The sequence below is a fragment of the Oncorhynchus gorbuscha genome, linkage group LG24 (assembly GCF_021184085.1).
Source record: "Oncorhynchus gorbuscha isolate QuinsamMale2020 ecotype Even-year linkage group LG24, OgorEven_v1.0, whole genome shotgun sequence".
Taxonomy (NCBI): Eukaryota; Metazoa; Chordata; class Actinopteri; order Salmoniformes; family Salmonidae; genus Oncorhynchus; species Oncorhynchus gorbuscha.
The window spans coordinates 26440052-26455782 of record NC_060196.1 but is presented as its reverse complement, the minus strand read 5'-3'; the positions used below and the strand labels follow the sequence as shown (position 1 = coordinate 26455782).

The 15731-nt window shown below is 42.7% G+C and overlaps 1 protein-coding gene across 1 annotated transcript; it reads left to right on the top strand.

Moving 5' to 3' along the window:
- The first annotated feature begins 10332 nt into the window (after window positions 1–10332).
- LOC124012191 (actin-binding Rho-activating protein-like) lies at window positions 10333–12257 on the top strand. The gene is made up of 4 exons (XM_046325671.1): window positions 10333–10660; window positions 10756–10865; window positions 11426–11535; window positions 11792–12257. Exons 1-4 carry the CDS (start codon window positions 10333–10335, stop codon window positions 12255–12257), a joined length of 1014 nt encoding a protein of 337 aa, XP_046181627.1.
- Window positions 12258–15731: the final 3474 nt, after the last annotated feature.

The following is a 15731-nucleotide window of genomic DNA, read 5'->3' as shown; positions in this document are numbered from 1 at the left end:
GGCAGATTTGTGGAGCTGTCTGGCTGTGTCTTTGGGGTCACTGTTGAGATAGGAGAGGATGCTGTGTGGTTGTATCAAAAAAAAACATGAGGAGAAATGAATGCCAAGTTTACTACTCAAGTTTACTTCCAAAGACACTTTGTCAACAGAAAATGTTTGAATGTTGTTAGTGTTGCAGTCTGCATGGGAAATGACACCTCATTCATCAAATAAATCCTGAGTAGGGAAAAAAAGTACCATCCAAGAGAAGAAAGACTGATAATATCCTCTGATTCTGGCTTAGGCAGATCCTGTATGCTCATCGAGTTATACTGTATTCCCCAAAACAGCCCACCTCACTTTGATCTAGGACAGCACACAAGATTCCAAGGCAATCAAGATAGATGCTTTTAGCCATGTTATGTTTTATCAGTGCCCTGAGTTAACGGTCATGTTAATCAGAGGCAGATTAGAACAACAGAACATTGTATTATCCATTAGAAGCACCCCAAAAAATCTGCATCACCAGCAGGGGTCACAGAGTGCCTGAGAGGTCGCTTCACCACCAACTTTGATCCTCATACCGCACAATTAATCTCGATTGCCAACCAAAGCAACCCCGCCGAATAGCTGCTGACACTAAGGAATAAAAGGCAAATAAGACAGAGGACTAACAGCTCTAGTTTTGATACGCACCAGGAAACGCAGGTGCACTCACTCTGTTCTGCCCCTTTCCGCTTTCCTGGATGCAGTGTCTGGACCACCAGTCCAGGTGGCCTAAAAGACCAGACCGGAATGGACTTTCAATAAGAAATGTATAGTACTTACACCTGGACCTCCAGTTTATGGAGTGAAGCCAGAATGAAAACCATCTCGTTTCCCTCGTCCACACTGGTTATGGGCTACCACACTCTGATGGATGGGAAGCTGGGGCACTAGTGGTGAGGTGAAATGTATTAGTCTGCGATAATACAGCACGAGCAGCATGATGGGTTGCGTCCGGTCTGAGTACATACATGGCAACCACTAACCTGATCCACCTTTCTGAAACAATGCAAGCTTGCGAGAAGACGATGGTGGACCAGGCTAGGTAACTACAGCTCTAGTTCAACATGCCTCACTCACCCATTCAATCTCCCGTAGGCTATTTGACCACTGGCGCCACAGAGCTGTATAGACTCAACACTGACCTTGTGGGGACCTCTGGAGGTGTTTTACTGAACTTACAGTACTTAACAACTGCTGCTTGGTGTGATGAATATATACTGAACAAAAATATAAACACAAATTGTAAAGTGTTGATCCTATGTTTCATGAGCTAAAATAAAACATCCCAGAAATGTTCTGTAAGCACAAGAAGCGTATTTCTCTAAAATGTTGGTACAAATGTGTTTACATCACTGTTATTGAGCATTTCTCCTTTGCCAAGATAATCCAGGTGTGGCATATCAAGAACCTGATTAAACAGCATGATCATTACACAGGTGCACCTTGTGATGGGGGACAATAAAATGCCACTCTAAAATGTGCAGTTTGTCACAGAACACAATGCCACAGAGCATGCAATTGGCAAGTTGACTGCAGGAATGTTGCCAGAGAATTTCTCTACCGCATGCCGCCTCCAATGTTGTTTTTGGCACTACGTCCAACCGGCCTCACAACAGCAGACCACGTGCAACCACGCCAGCCCAGGACCTCAACATCTGGCTTCTTCACCTGGGGGGTCGTCTGAGACCAACTCCCCGGAGAGCTGACAAAATTGTGTGTTTGCACAACTGAAGAATTTCTGCACAAACTGTCAGAAACTGTCTAACGGAAGCTCATCTGCATGCTGGTCGTCCTCACCAGGGTCTTGCCCTTACTGCAATTGTGGGTTGTACCCGACTTCAGTGGGCAAATGCTCACATTTGATGACCACTGGCATGCTGGAGAAGTGTGCTCTTCACAGATAAATCCCGGTTTCAACTGTACCAGACAGATGGCAGACAATGTGTATGGCGTAATATGGGCAGGCGGTTTGCTGATGTCACCGTTGTGAACAGAGCGGTGGGGTTATGGTATGGGCAGGCATACGGACAACAAATAAAATGGCATTTTATGGATGGCAATTTGAATGCACATGCATACCGTGACGAGATTCTGATGCCCATTGTCGTGCCATTGTCGTTCCCATGTTTCAGCATGATAAAGCACAGTCCCATGCTGCAAGGATCTGTGAACAATTCCGGGAAGCTGAAAATGTCCCAATTCTTCCATGGCCTGCTTACTCACCAGACATGTCACCCATTGAGCATGTTTGGGATTCTCTAGATCGACATGTACAACAGCATGTTCCGAGTTCCCACTACCTTGTTTTACTATATATTGGTAATGATGCATGGACTGGTTTGGGTTTTTACTTTACCTTCTATAACGCTATTTGAATGTTTGGTTTGTTAAACAGATCCCTCTGTCACTAAAGGAGTGCATTTGTTGATGGTCAACCTGGGGACACTTGCGTTCAGTCTGCATGGTCAATGCAGCACAGGCAACCATGTTGATGACAACGATGCTGTTTCCACTTTGCATATATATCCAAAAGCACTCTATAATTCCACTATTAGTTTGTGTTTCTTATATCTGAAAAAAGTTAGCTTGTCTTTTCTTAGCAAGTCACTAAATCATGTTAGCTGCTAATGCTAGTTAGCTGTCTAGCTAGCTAATAAATGTAATGAGTCAGAACAAATGTAGCTAGCTATACAGCCTGATACCACTGATGGTGTAGGCCTAAATCAGCATGTTGTATCTGCAACAGTAACTTCTAAACCAAATCATGAATATGTTAACTACATTAATAGCCAAAGTAGCCCTAGGTAACACTCACCAACACTTTGGTTCCTACCCTGTCACAATAACTCCTCCCTGGCAATTTCATTCGTTGTCATGTCAAACAATACTGTAATCAAAGTGTCCACTATTATATTCTAAATACAGAATTATAATAATCATTCTATTCAGTGATAGCTGTGCCACCAGAGACTCTGGGTTCGAATAAACAATCCGAATGGAGAAAGACCCATTGAAATCACTTGGAATGAATGTGTTGCCCCCTAGGGTCACACACTCAAAGAAAATTTTGAATTTGTATTACTCAAAAATATAAAATATATTAATATATATACTGCCAAAATTTGAAAAATACCTTGATATGTTCGTCATATCGCCCAACCCTAGTTCCAGCCAATATCTAGCAACTTCGCAACGCCAATGAAGAGGAGTGGGACAAGATTTCACAATCAACAGCCTGATCAACTCTATGTTAAGGAGATGTGTGGAGGCAAGTGGTGGTCACACCACACTTCGAGGGAAATACAGTGCCGCCGAAGCAGCCAGGCCTGCGTGAGCAAGACATTTAAGCGCGTTAACCCTTGCAAGGCTGCCGGCACAGATGGCATCCATAGCCGCGTCCTCAGAGCATGCGCAGACCAGCTGGCTGGAGACATATTCAATCTCTCTCTATCCTAGTCAGTTGTACCCACTTGCTTTAAGATGTTCCATGATTGTTCCTGTAGCCCAGAAAGCGAAAGTAAGAAAGTGCTTTGAGAGGCTAGTTAAGGATCATATCACCTCCACCTCCACCACCCCAATAGATCCACAGATAACGCAATCGCTGTCGCACTCCACATTGCCCTATCCCATGGACAAGAGGAATACCTATGTAATAATGCTGTTCATTGACTACAGCTCAGCCTTCAACACCATAGTACCCTCCAAGCTCATCATTAAGCTTCGGGCCCTGGGTCTGAACCCCGCCCTGTGCAACTGGGTCCTGGACTTCCTGATGGGCCGCCCCCAGGTTCTGAAGGTACTGTAGGCAACAGCACCTCCATTACGCTCATCCTCAACACGTGGGCCCCACAAGGGTGCATGCTTAGCCCCCTCCCGTACTCCCTGTTCACCCATGACTGTGTGGACGACGAGACAGACTACAGGGAGGATATGAGGGCCCTGGTGGAGTGGTGCCAGGAAAACAACATCTCTCTCAACGTCAACAAAATAAAGGAGCATGCCCCCATCTTCAGGAGACAGCAGAGGGAGCATGCCCCCATCCACAGCGACAGGCCGCATTGGAGAAGGTGAAAAGCTTCAAGTTCCTCCGCGTACACATCACTGACAATCTGAAATGGACCAACCACAAAGCCAGTGTGGTGAAAAGGGGAATAGTCAGTTGTACAACTGAATGCCTTCAACTAAAATGTGTCTTCCGCATTTAACCAAACCCCTATGAATCAGAGAGATGCAGGGTGCTGCCATAATCAACATCCATGTCTTCAGCCTTGCTCAGGGGCAGAATTTTACCTTGTCAGCTCGGGGATTCTCCAGCAACCTTTTGGTTACTGGCCTAACATTATAACCACTCGGCTACCTGCAGAAGGCTCCACCCTCACAAACTTTTACTGATGCACCATTGACAACATCCTGTCGGTCTGTCACCGCCTGGTATGGCAACAGTACCGTCCGCAACCGCAGGGCTCACCAGAGGGTGGTGTGGTCTGCTCATCGCATCACCGGGGGCACACTGCCTGCCCTCCAGGACATCTACAGCACCCAGTGTAACAGGAAGGCCAAGAAGATAATCAAGGACCTCAGCCACCCAAGCAATGGCCTGTTCACCCCGCTACCATCTAGAAGGTGAGGTCAGTACAGGTGCATCAAAGCTGGGACTGAGATACTGAAAAACAGCTTACATTTCAAGGTCATTGTACTGTTAAATACTCACCACTAACCGGGCCCCGCCTAGTACCATGCCCTGAACTTTACTGTATTCTGGTCAAAGCCTATCATATTTAACTATTGCTGTACATATAATATTCTTCAGATATACTACATATTCTATCCATATCGTCTATACATCCCATTATTCATACATACATACATACATACATACATACATACATACATACATACATACATACATACATACATACATACATACATACATACATACATACATACATACATACATACATACATACATACATACATACATACATACATACATACATACATACATACATACATACATACAGTACCAGTAAAAAGTTTAGACACACCTACTCATTCAAGGGTTTTCCTTTATTTTTACTATTTTCTACATTGTATAATAATTGTGAAGACATCAAAACTATGAAATAACACATATGGAATCTTGTAGTAACCATAAAAGTAAAAAAAATATATTTATGTTATATTTGAGATTCTTCAAAATTGTCACACTTTGCATTGACAGCTTTGCACACTCTTGGCATTATCTCAACCTGCTTCATGATAGATATATATATAGATATAGATATACACTACCTTTCAAAAGTTTGAGGTCACTTAGAAATGTCCTTGTTTTTTAATGAAAATCACTTTTTGTCCATTAAAATAACATCAAATTGATCAGAAATATAGTGTAGACATTGTTAATGTTGTAAATGACTATTTTAGCTGGAAACTGATGATTTTTTATGGAATATCTACATAGGCGTACGGAGGCCCATTATCAGCAACCATCACTCCTGTGTTCCAATGGCATGTTGTGTTAGCTAAACAAGTTTATAATTTTAAAAGGCTAATTGATCGTTAGAAACCCCTTTTGCAATTATGTTAGCACAGCTGAAAACTGTTAAAACTGGCCTTCAGTTTCTTGGCAATTTCTCGCATGGGATAGTTTTCATTTCTCAGAACAAGAATAGACTGCTGAGTTTCAGAAGGAAGTGCTTTGTTTCTGGCCATTTTGAGCCTGTAATCGAACGCACAAATGATGATGCTCCAGAGACTCAACTAGTCTAAAGAAGGCCAATTTTATTACTTCTTCAATTAGAACAATAGTTTTCAGCTGTGCTAACATAATTGCAAAAGGGGTTTCTAACGATCAATTAGCCTTTTAAAATGATAAACTTGGTTTAGCTAACACAACATGCCATTGGAACACAGGAGCGATGGTTGCTGATAATAGCCCTCCATACGTCTATGTAGATATTCCAGCCGCTACAATAGTCATCCTTTTGTAGCTCAGTTGGTAGAGCATGGCGCTTGTAACGCCAGGGTAGTGGGTTCGATCCCCGGGACCACCCATACGTAGAATGTATGCACACATGACTGTAATTCGCTTTGGATAAAAGCGTCTACTAAATGGCATATATTATTATTATTTATAACATTAACAATGTCTACACTGATCAATTTGATGTTTTTATAGACAAAAAATGTGCTTTTCTTTCAAAAACAAGGACATTTCTAAGTGACCCCAAACCCCTGAACGGTAATGTATATATTTATACTCTGGACTCCGACATTGCTCATACTAATATTTAGATATTTCTTCATATATTTCTTATATATTCTTTTGCGTTTTAGATTTTCTGTTTATTACTGCATTGTTTGAGCTAGGAAAACAAGCATTTTTCTACATCCTCAATATATCTGCTAAATATGTGTATGCGACCAATAACATTTTATTTGAGATTACTGACAGGTTTTCTGATTCTCACCCCTACTTTAAAAAAAGATATCTCTGACCAACAGATGCATATCTGTATTCCCATCATGTGAAATCCATAAAGTATGGCCTAAAACATTTATTTAAATTGACTGATTTCCTTAGATCAACAATAGCTCAGTAAAATCTTTGAAATTGTTGCTTGTTGCATTTGATATAGTTGGTGATATTTGGGCGTTTTGTCAAGTATTTGCAAAAAAACATTCCTACTTTTGTCACTAGATGTCAGTAGTAATACTGTTGGATGGTGTGTTCTCATTTATTTAAATGTATGTTTTTAGACAATCAATTTTCACAAAAATGTAATTTAGTTAACTCTAAACTGTCTTGATAAAGCTTCTTGAAGTCGCTCTGGATAAGAGCGTCTGCTAAATGACTTAAATGTAAATGTAAATGTTGAAGGTGTCAACTTTACATAGACATTTGTTAGATGTCTGTGGAAGTTCATCTACAACCTAATCTGACTACCAATATACAGTATATTTTATAATAATAATAATAATAATAATATACAGTATATTTTATATTAGAAGTTTTCCCTAAAACAAGTCCCAGCCCTAAAGTGCCAAAAACCTCCCCAAAAAGTGTAAAAACTTTCTATCCAATTGAGCAGAATATTTTTTATTACAAAATAAAATATAAGGATTATTCCCCCCCCCATGTGATTGAAATATGACACCTATTTAGAAGTCCAAAATAATACAAAAATGAATTATGTCATTTATTTTAGGCCTGTCGTACCCATAAATCGACTATACCCCATAAATGTGAGTCAGAGGTAATTAACATATTTGTCCATAAGGTAGAGCTCTAACCTGCCTATGAGGTTATCTGGTATCCGGAATGACCTGAGAGTTATACAGGAGTCCTCTGTTCATGTTCACTTTCACGCATCTACACCGTGTAACTGACCGCCAACAGCTGTCTTTCACCAGTCTGCTGGCCTGTGTATGCTTGGGTCAGATTCTATTAAAATATCCCTCCCCTCTAATTGAACCCATACAAACAACAAGACTAACACACACACACACACAGAGAGAGAGAGAGATTCACATAAACATCCACACACACGTACACTATCATATTAGGCTATGCCTAGAGAGCTGAATACATACACATGTTTGCATCTAAAACTCATAAAAAGTCTTGTAGCACTGGGTGCAATAAAAGAGCCAGTGCTTCCTGTTTGTAAACTCTGATCTCTCTACCAGGTCCATTGCAAGACTAAACCCTACATGTGTAAGCAGGAGCTCCTTGTTTTCCCCAGGTATCACATTATTTCCTGGTTAGAGTCCGTGTGCCTTCGGTCCCCGGATCAAATGTCTCCTTCTGTCTTTGACAAGCCCTCTGGTTCCTGTGAACCAAAAAATAACTTCTGTGCAGCTGTAGCTGCTCCAAGCTTCTTGCCTCAGCACACTCCACACAGTATATTTGCATGCACAGTGTGGATGTCATGTATCTGTACAAGTGGCAATGCAGTAAGTCTTTGTGTTTATGAAAATAGAACCTTGCAGCAAACATGCAAGTTAGAGCAGAATTTGACATGTGCTGTAAGCTAATATTTTTCCTGTGTGTGTTTGTGCTATAGGTTATCATCAAATCAAATTCAATGTATTTATATAGCCCTTCTTACATCAGCTGATATCTCAAAGTGCAGCAAGCAATGCAGGTGTAGAAGCATGGTGGCTAGGAAAAACTCCCTAGAAAGGCCAAAACCTAGGAAGAAACCTAGAGAGGAACCAGGTTATGAGGGGTGGCCAGTCCTCTTCTGGCTGTGCCGGGTGGAGATTATAATAGAACATGGCCAAGATGTTCAAATGTTAATAAATGACCAGCATGGTCAAATAATAATAATCACAGTAGTTGTCGAGGGTGCAACAACTCAGCACCTCAGGAGTAAATGTCAGTTGGCTTTTCATAGCCGATCATTAAGAGTATCTCTACCGCTCCTGCTGTCTATAGAGAGTTGAAAACAGCAGGTCTGGGACAGGTAGCACGTCCGGTGAACAGGTCAGGGTTCCATAGCCGCTGGCAGAACAGTTGAAACTGGAGCAGCAGCACGGCCAGGTGGACTGGGGACAGCAAGGAGTCATCATGCCAGGTAGTCCTGAGGCATGGTCCTAGGGCTCAGGTCCTCTGAGAGAGAGAAAGAAAGAAAGAGAGAATTAGAGAGAGCAGACTTAAATTCACACAGGACACCAGATAAGACAGGAGAAGTACTCTAGATATAACAGACTGACCCTAGCCCCCGACACAAACTACTGCAGCATAAATACTGGAGGCTGAGACAGGAGGAGTCAGGAGACACTGTGGCCCCATCCGATGATACCCCCGGAGAGGCCCACACAGGCAGTATATGACCCCATCCATTTTGCCAAAGCACAGCCCCCACACTACTAGAGGGATTTCTTCAACCACCAACTTACCATCCTGAGACAAGGCCGAGTATAGCCCACAAAGATCTCCCCCACGGCACAAACCAGGGGGGGGCGCCAACCCAGACAGGAAGATCACGTCAGTGACTCAACCCACTCAAGTGACGCACCCCTCCTAGGGACGGCATGGAAGAGCAGCAGTAAGCCAGGGACTCTGTAATATGGTTAGAGGCAGATAATCCCAGTGGAGAGAGGGGAACCGGCCAGGCAGAGACCGGTTGACCAGGTGATCTCTTTAACAGATGCTTTTGAATCAAATTACGCCCTACTGTATTGCACCAACCCTCACTGTCTTTCTGTCTGTCACTGTCCTCCTGTTTTGAGGCTGAGCTTGACTTGATTGATTGCCCACTGGGCACAGACATAATTTCAACATCACATTTTGATTTATATTTTTGAGTTATCAAGTAACATGAATTCAACGTGAAATCAACAAAAAATGTCACGTCATTGGATTTAGCTTAAAAGTTGGGTGAAAAAATGACCAATTTTCTTTACATTGAGGACTTTTTGTCAATCCAATCAGTTTTTTTATGACGTGGAAACCACGTTGATTCAACCTGTTTGTACAGTCGTGGCAAAAGGTACAGGGATTGGTCTTCTGAGGACTGGGATAAAGTCATTTTCTCTGATGAATCCCCTTTGCGATTGTTTGGGGCATCAGGAAAAAAGCTTGTCCGGAGAAGACAAGGTGAGCTCTACCATCAGTCCTGTGTCATGCCAACAGTAAAGCATCCTGAGACCATTCATGTGTGGGGTTGCTTCTCAAGGGAGTGGGCTCACTCACAATTTTACCTAAGAACACAGCCATGAATAAAGAATGGTACCAACACATCCTCCGAGATCAACTTCTCCCAACCGTCCAGGAACAGTTTGGTAACGAACAATGCCTTTTCCAGCATGATGGAGCACCTTGCCATAAGGCAAAAGTGATAACTAAGTGGCTCGGGGAACAAAACATCGATATTTTGGGTCCATGGCCAGGAAACTCCCCAGACCTTAATCCCATTGAGAATTTGTGGTCAATCCTCAAGAGGCAGATGGACAAACAGAAACACGCAAATTCTGACAAACTCCATGCATTGATTATGCAATAATGGGCTGCCATCAGTCAGGATGTGGCCCAGAAGTTAATTGACAGCATGCCAGGGCGGATTGCAAAGGTCTTGAAAAAGAAGGGTCAACACTACAAATATTGACTCTTTGCATCAACTTCATGTAATTGTCAATAAAAGCCTTTGACACTTATGAAATGCTTGTAATCATACTTCAGTATTCCATAGTAACATCTGACAAAAATATCTAAAGACACTGAAGCAGCAAACTTTGGGAAAATGTATATTTGTGTCATTCTCAAAACTTTTGGCCACGACTGTATGGAGGCCCATCTGTATGGTGTCCAACCTTACCCGGAGCTGGCAGAAGTGGGTGTCCGAGATCAAAGACAAGCTGGCCAAGGAGCCTATCAGCTGGGCTCCTGACCCCCTAAGAGAGCTTTGGGGCGAACCACCAAAGACACCAAGCACCACTAAATTAGGAACCTGGCAGAAGAAGGTTTGTCCCTGTCAGGATCCCACTGCTGGCCACCACATACCTGCTGCTCAGAACAACACTTCAGCTACCAAGCAGGAGTCTCAAGGCAACTCTCCTCCTTCCCAATTGGAGGGTAAAATTAAGACCCCTCTCGTGCCTCTATATGGGAGTCCCGGATCAAGACCAAGTAGGTGGGGAAGACTGTGACAAGCGGCGTTCAGGAGAGGAGTGTGGGAACTACATTTCTGACTGAGCTCATTTGTATGGAGGCTCCACCGCCAGGGGAGGAGATAGACAGGACACTGAGTAAGAGGGGGTCGCTCACACTCCACAGAAAGTGCTCCAAAGTGTCGAAACTGACCCGCAGCTGGAAGCAGGAGAAGGAGCGGAATGTAACGAGAATTTGGAGATGGGCACACGTGGACACAGAGGGAAGTGGGTACTCTGAGGCGGAGAAAAGGATCCTTGAGGCGGAGGGCGGCCAAGATAAACCTGGACAGACAGACAACTCTAAACCTGGACAGACGGACAACTCTAAACCTGGACATACGGACAGCACTGAACCTGGACAGACAGACAGCTCTAAACCTGGACAGAGAGAGATCTCTAAACCTGGACAGACAGACAGACAGCACTAAACCGGGACAGACAGACAGACAGCACTAAACCTGGACAGACAGACAGCACTAAACCTGGACAGACAGACAGCACTAAACCTGGACAGACAGACAGCACTAAACCTGGACAGACAGGCAGCACTAAACCTGGACAGACATCTCTAAACCTGGACAGACAGACATCTCTAAACCTGGACAGACAGACATCTCTAAACCTGGACAGACAGACATCTCTAAACCTGGACAGACATACATCTCTAAACCTGGACAGTCAACTCTAAACCTGGACAGACAGTCAACTCTAAACCTGGACAGACATCTCTAAACCTGGACAGACAGACAGCACTGGGTCATCTGGGGAGGCCATGCAGAGGGACAGTGACGACATCTCACCTAAAGGGGAAGTTGAGTCATGGGTGAGGGTCAAAAGACCCTCCAGCTCAGTGTGAGTTCAATGTTCTTTGTATCAGCATGGTGACTGTATTAACATTCATGTGCATGACGGTCCCTCATTAAACGTTCCCCTAAGTATGTAAGGGATACTGTAAATACACCTAAATAACTTGATATAGCACATTTGTTGCTCAAATAAAACAGTTTAATGCTACACTTGTTCAGAACTTTACAATGGAAATGAACGTTGCAATGATTGATGATTGTCTCATTTTTTTGTAAAATTTTTGGGTGATTGTTCTTCACAGGAGCACAAAGGAGTTGGATGACGCCAACAGGATCAACGCTCTCTCAAAGAAGTACAGTGCCGTGGGCAATCTGAAAAGCCGCTGGCAGAACTGGTCCTCGACGAACACCGTCAACCAGAAGCTCAACCCCTTCAGTGAGGACTTTGACTATGAATACTCCATGTCCCTACGCCTCCACAAAGGCGAGGAGGGTTACGGACGCCCCAAGGAGGACACCAAAACAAACAGCCGCACATGCCACGGTGAGATAGCCGACATGTGCTATGAGACCAGGACCATGAACGACCCAGATCCGGACGGGAAGACCCACGTCACTTTCAGAGAACTGTTTGATAGATACGTACGCGTCTCTGACAAGGTGGTGGGGATTCTTCTGAGAGTCAAGAGGCATGGGAAGGTGGCGTTCGAGGGGGAGATGCTGTGGCAAGGGCAGGATGATGGTGTCATCATCACCCTGTCGGTGTGACTTCCTCTCTTGTGGAACCAAGTGTATTCGGAAAGTATTCAGACCCATTCCCTTTTTCCACATTTTGTTACATTACAGCTATTACCTTATTCTAGAATGGATGAAATACTTTTTTTCCTCATCAATCTATACACAATGTCCCATAATCACAAAGCAAAAAAAAAGGTTTTAAGAAATTTTAGCAAATTTACCTGCAGTAAATTGAATCGATTGGACATCATTTGAAAAGGCACACACCTGTCTATTTAAGGTTCCACAGATGATAGTGCATGTCAGAGCAAAAACCAAGCCTTGAGGTCGAAGGAATTGCCCGTAGAGCTCCCAGACAGGATTGTGTCAAGACACAATTCTCGGGAACCAAGACTCTTCCTAGAGCTGGCCGCCCTGCCGAACTGAGCAATCGGGGGAGAAGGGACTTGGTCAGGGAGTTGACAGAGTTCTAGAGTTCCTCTGTGGAGATGGGAGAATCTTCCAGAAGGACAACCATCTCTGCAGCACTCCACCAATCAGGCCTTTATGGTAGTGGCCAGACGGAAGCTACTCCTCAGCTAAAAGCACATAGCAGCCCGCTCGAGAGGATCTGCAGAGAAGAATGAGAGAAATTCCCCAAATACAGGTGTGCCAAGCTTGTAGCGTCATACCCAAGAAGACTCGAGGCTGTAATCTTTGCCAAAGGTGCTTCAACAAAGTACTGAGTAAAGGGTCTGAATACTTATGTATATGTGATATTTCAGTTTTTTTTGTTTTATACATTTGCAAACAAATCTAAAAACCTGTTTTTACTTTGTCATTATGGGGTATTGTTTGTAGATTGATGAGGGAAAAAACTATTTAATCCATTTTAGGATAATGCTGTAACGTAACAAAATGTGGAAAAAGTCAAGGGGTCTGAATACTTTCTGAATGTACTGTAAGTCCTTTTCAACATTGAATGGCTATGCACTGCTGGATAGGAATTTAGACAATTTTCTGCTATGGTGTAAAGAAGACTTAACATCACTAACTAACTCAATATTGTATGTTATTTTGTTGCTTCCCGCTGTAGTGCATTTGTTTGTTATGGTCACCAGAGGTAATGCTTCGACCTGATTGATTGCCATTGGATTACATAAATATTGTTGACTTGAGGAACAATGTGTAATTTAAACAGGGATTGAGTTTCATGATTAACAGGTTCAGGAGATACACAAAGGCTACAGTTCCATGTCTTTGTGTGCCAGACACAGCATGATGACCGGAGCATTTTCAGGTCTGTATCAACTGGAAATCTGTCCATTAAGCTTGAATTGGGGACATGAACCCAACTGAACCCAGATGTGGGCACATTGGCTGCGTTTAGACGGGCAGCCCAAATCTGATCTTTAAAAAAAAAAATGTTTAACCTCTAATCAGATCTGATGTGGATTGGTCAAAAGACCACTTAGTGGAAAAAATATCTGAATTTTGATGCCTGTGTGAACGCAGCCCTTGTGACCATGTTTGACATCCTACATTTAAAATAACCTTGATACTGTATTAATCAACAATTTATTTATTGGCTAAACCTGGTCTCAGTTTAGTCTCTGATATGTATTGTCCACTTTTATTTGAATAACCATACTTTCTCTTTGTCAATCTACTCATTTGAATGTCATTGTTATGGAGTTACTGGGACTTTGTTGATTAGGGAACTCTTAATAACCATAGCCCAAACCTAACAACAGTGTCAGACAAGTAAAGTTCACCTAACATTGCATGCTTTCCTCTCAAATAATACAGGACATAATCTATGTGAACTGGTCTGTCACGCCCTGACCTTAGAGAACCGTTTTATTTCTCTATTTGGTTAGGTCAGGGTGTGATGTGGGGTGGGCATTCTATGTTTTGTTTTTCTATGATTTTGTATTTCTATGTTTTGGCCGGGTATGTTTCTCAATCAGAGACAGCTGTCTATCGTTGTCTCTAATTGGGAACCATACTTAGGTAGCCCTTTCCCTCCATTCAGTGTGGGAAGTTAACTTTGTTTGTGGCACATAGCCCTTAAGCGTCACGGTTGTTTTGTAATTGTTTATTGTTTTTGTCTGCGTCATCCTAAATAAAAGGAATATGTACGCTCACCACGCTGCACTTTGGTCTAGTTTTTTCGACGGCCGTGACATGGTCGTATTGCGTTGGACAACATACCTAATCGAGACATCAAGCAATTTGCTAAACTTTTGGTGTTCTTGGGAGAAAGAACAATTAATTAAATGATCTAATATCTATTGAGTTGATAAGGAATCATGATCATGTCTTTAACTGGAAATAATGTTCTGCTGACTGAAAATGCATGGCCTACCTGTAACATTAGTTACACTATGTACTGAATGTTTCTCCCTTTTGGTGACATTTATTTGACTATTTACCTTTATTTAACTAGGCAAGTCAGTTAAGAAGACATTCTTATTCACAATGACAATGGGACTCCCAATCACAGCCATATGTGATACAGCCTGGATTTGAACTGGGGACTGTAGTGATGCCTCTTACACTGAGATGCAGTGGCTTAGACCGCTGTGCTACTCGGGAGCCCGAGTGTGTATATTTTGTTTTCATGTATTTTCAAGAGGACCACAATGGAAATAATTGTCACTTTTTCATGTCGTCCTTTATGATTTGAATTGCATTATACTGTATCCTCGTGTGGTTGTATTGTGTTTAAAAATGTATATTTACTTAAAGGAATACAAAATATTTAAACGTAGAGATTTGCCCTTTATGAATGCGGAATACACCCGACTTTGCTAATTCGTAAAACAGGAACATCATTATTCTAAGGGTTCCTTGTTCCAGTGTATTCACTACATAATGTATATTGTGGCAAACAATGAATTCTCTTTTTTTCCTGCCAGTCTGACGCCATCCACAGTCTTTGGTTGACTTGTCTTTATTTATCTCCCTTTTTTTCCGCTCTGAAGTTTAAAGTTGAAATGTGATAGACACAGGTTGCGCACACACAAACAAATGTCCTTTGTGCTCTGAGGCATGTTCTGATGATTAAACCCATCTATGAGGAACTGATTTTTCCTACCTCACCATGCCAGACTGGTAATACCACTAAATGTAACCCACCCAGTTAAATATAAACGTCAGTGGCAAGGAGCATAACACCGCCCACAGCTACAGTAGCCTATGGCTTCCTTGTTCCTCAGGCACATCTTTGACTGGAAGCCAAAGCCGATGCTGGTAGGAATAGACATTAAACGATGTCAGCTGCAGTGGGTATAATTATAGGAGCACCTTGGCTTTGACTACAGCATCGGGAGAGACTCCAGAACAGCGCGGTGCTTCTCACATCAGACACTGATGCACTGACAGCCTTCTTTCACACACGCTGCTGGCTCCTTCACTGACTCCTACCTCTAAACGGGTTTTATATGCACACTTTATCTGTGAGTATAGAGTTGTTTTTATTACTTGATATAGTGCTCTTATCATTAAGCGGGAATAGTATTT

Coding starts and splice junctions, on each gene's coding strand:
- LOC124012191 (XM_046325671.1), top strand. CDS start 10,333: ATGGTGTCCAACCTTACCCGGAGCTGGCAGAAGTGGGTGTCCGAGATC. Junction 10,661..10,755: donor GAGTCCCGGATCAAGACCAA/GTAGGTGGGGAA, acceptor CTCCACCGCCAG/GGGAGGAGATAGACAGGACA. Junction 10,866..11,425: donor AGCAGGAGAAGGAGCGGAAT/GTAACGAGAATT, acceptor AAACCTGGACAG/ACAGACAGCACTGGGTCATC.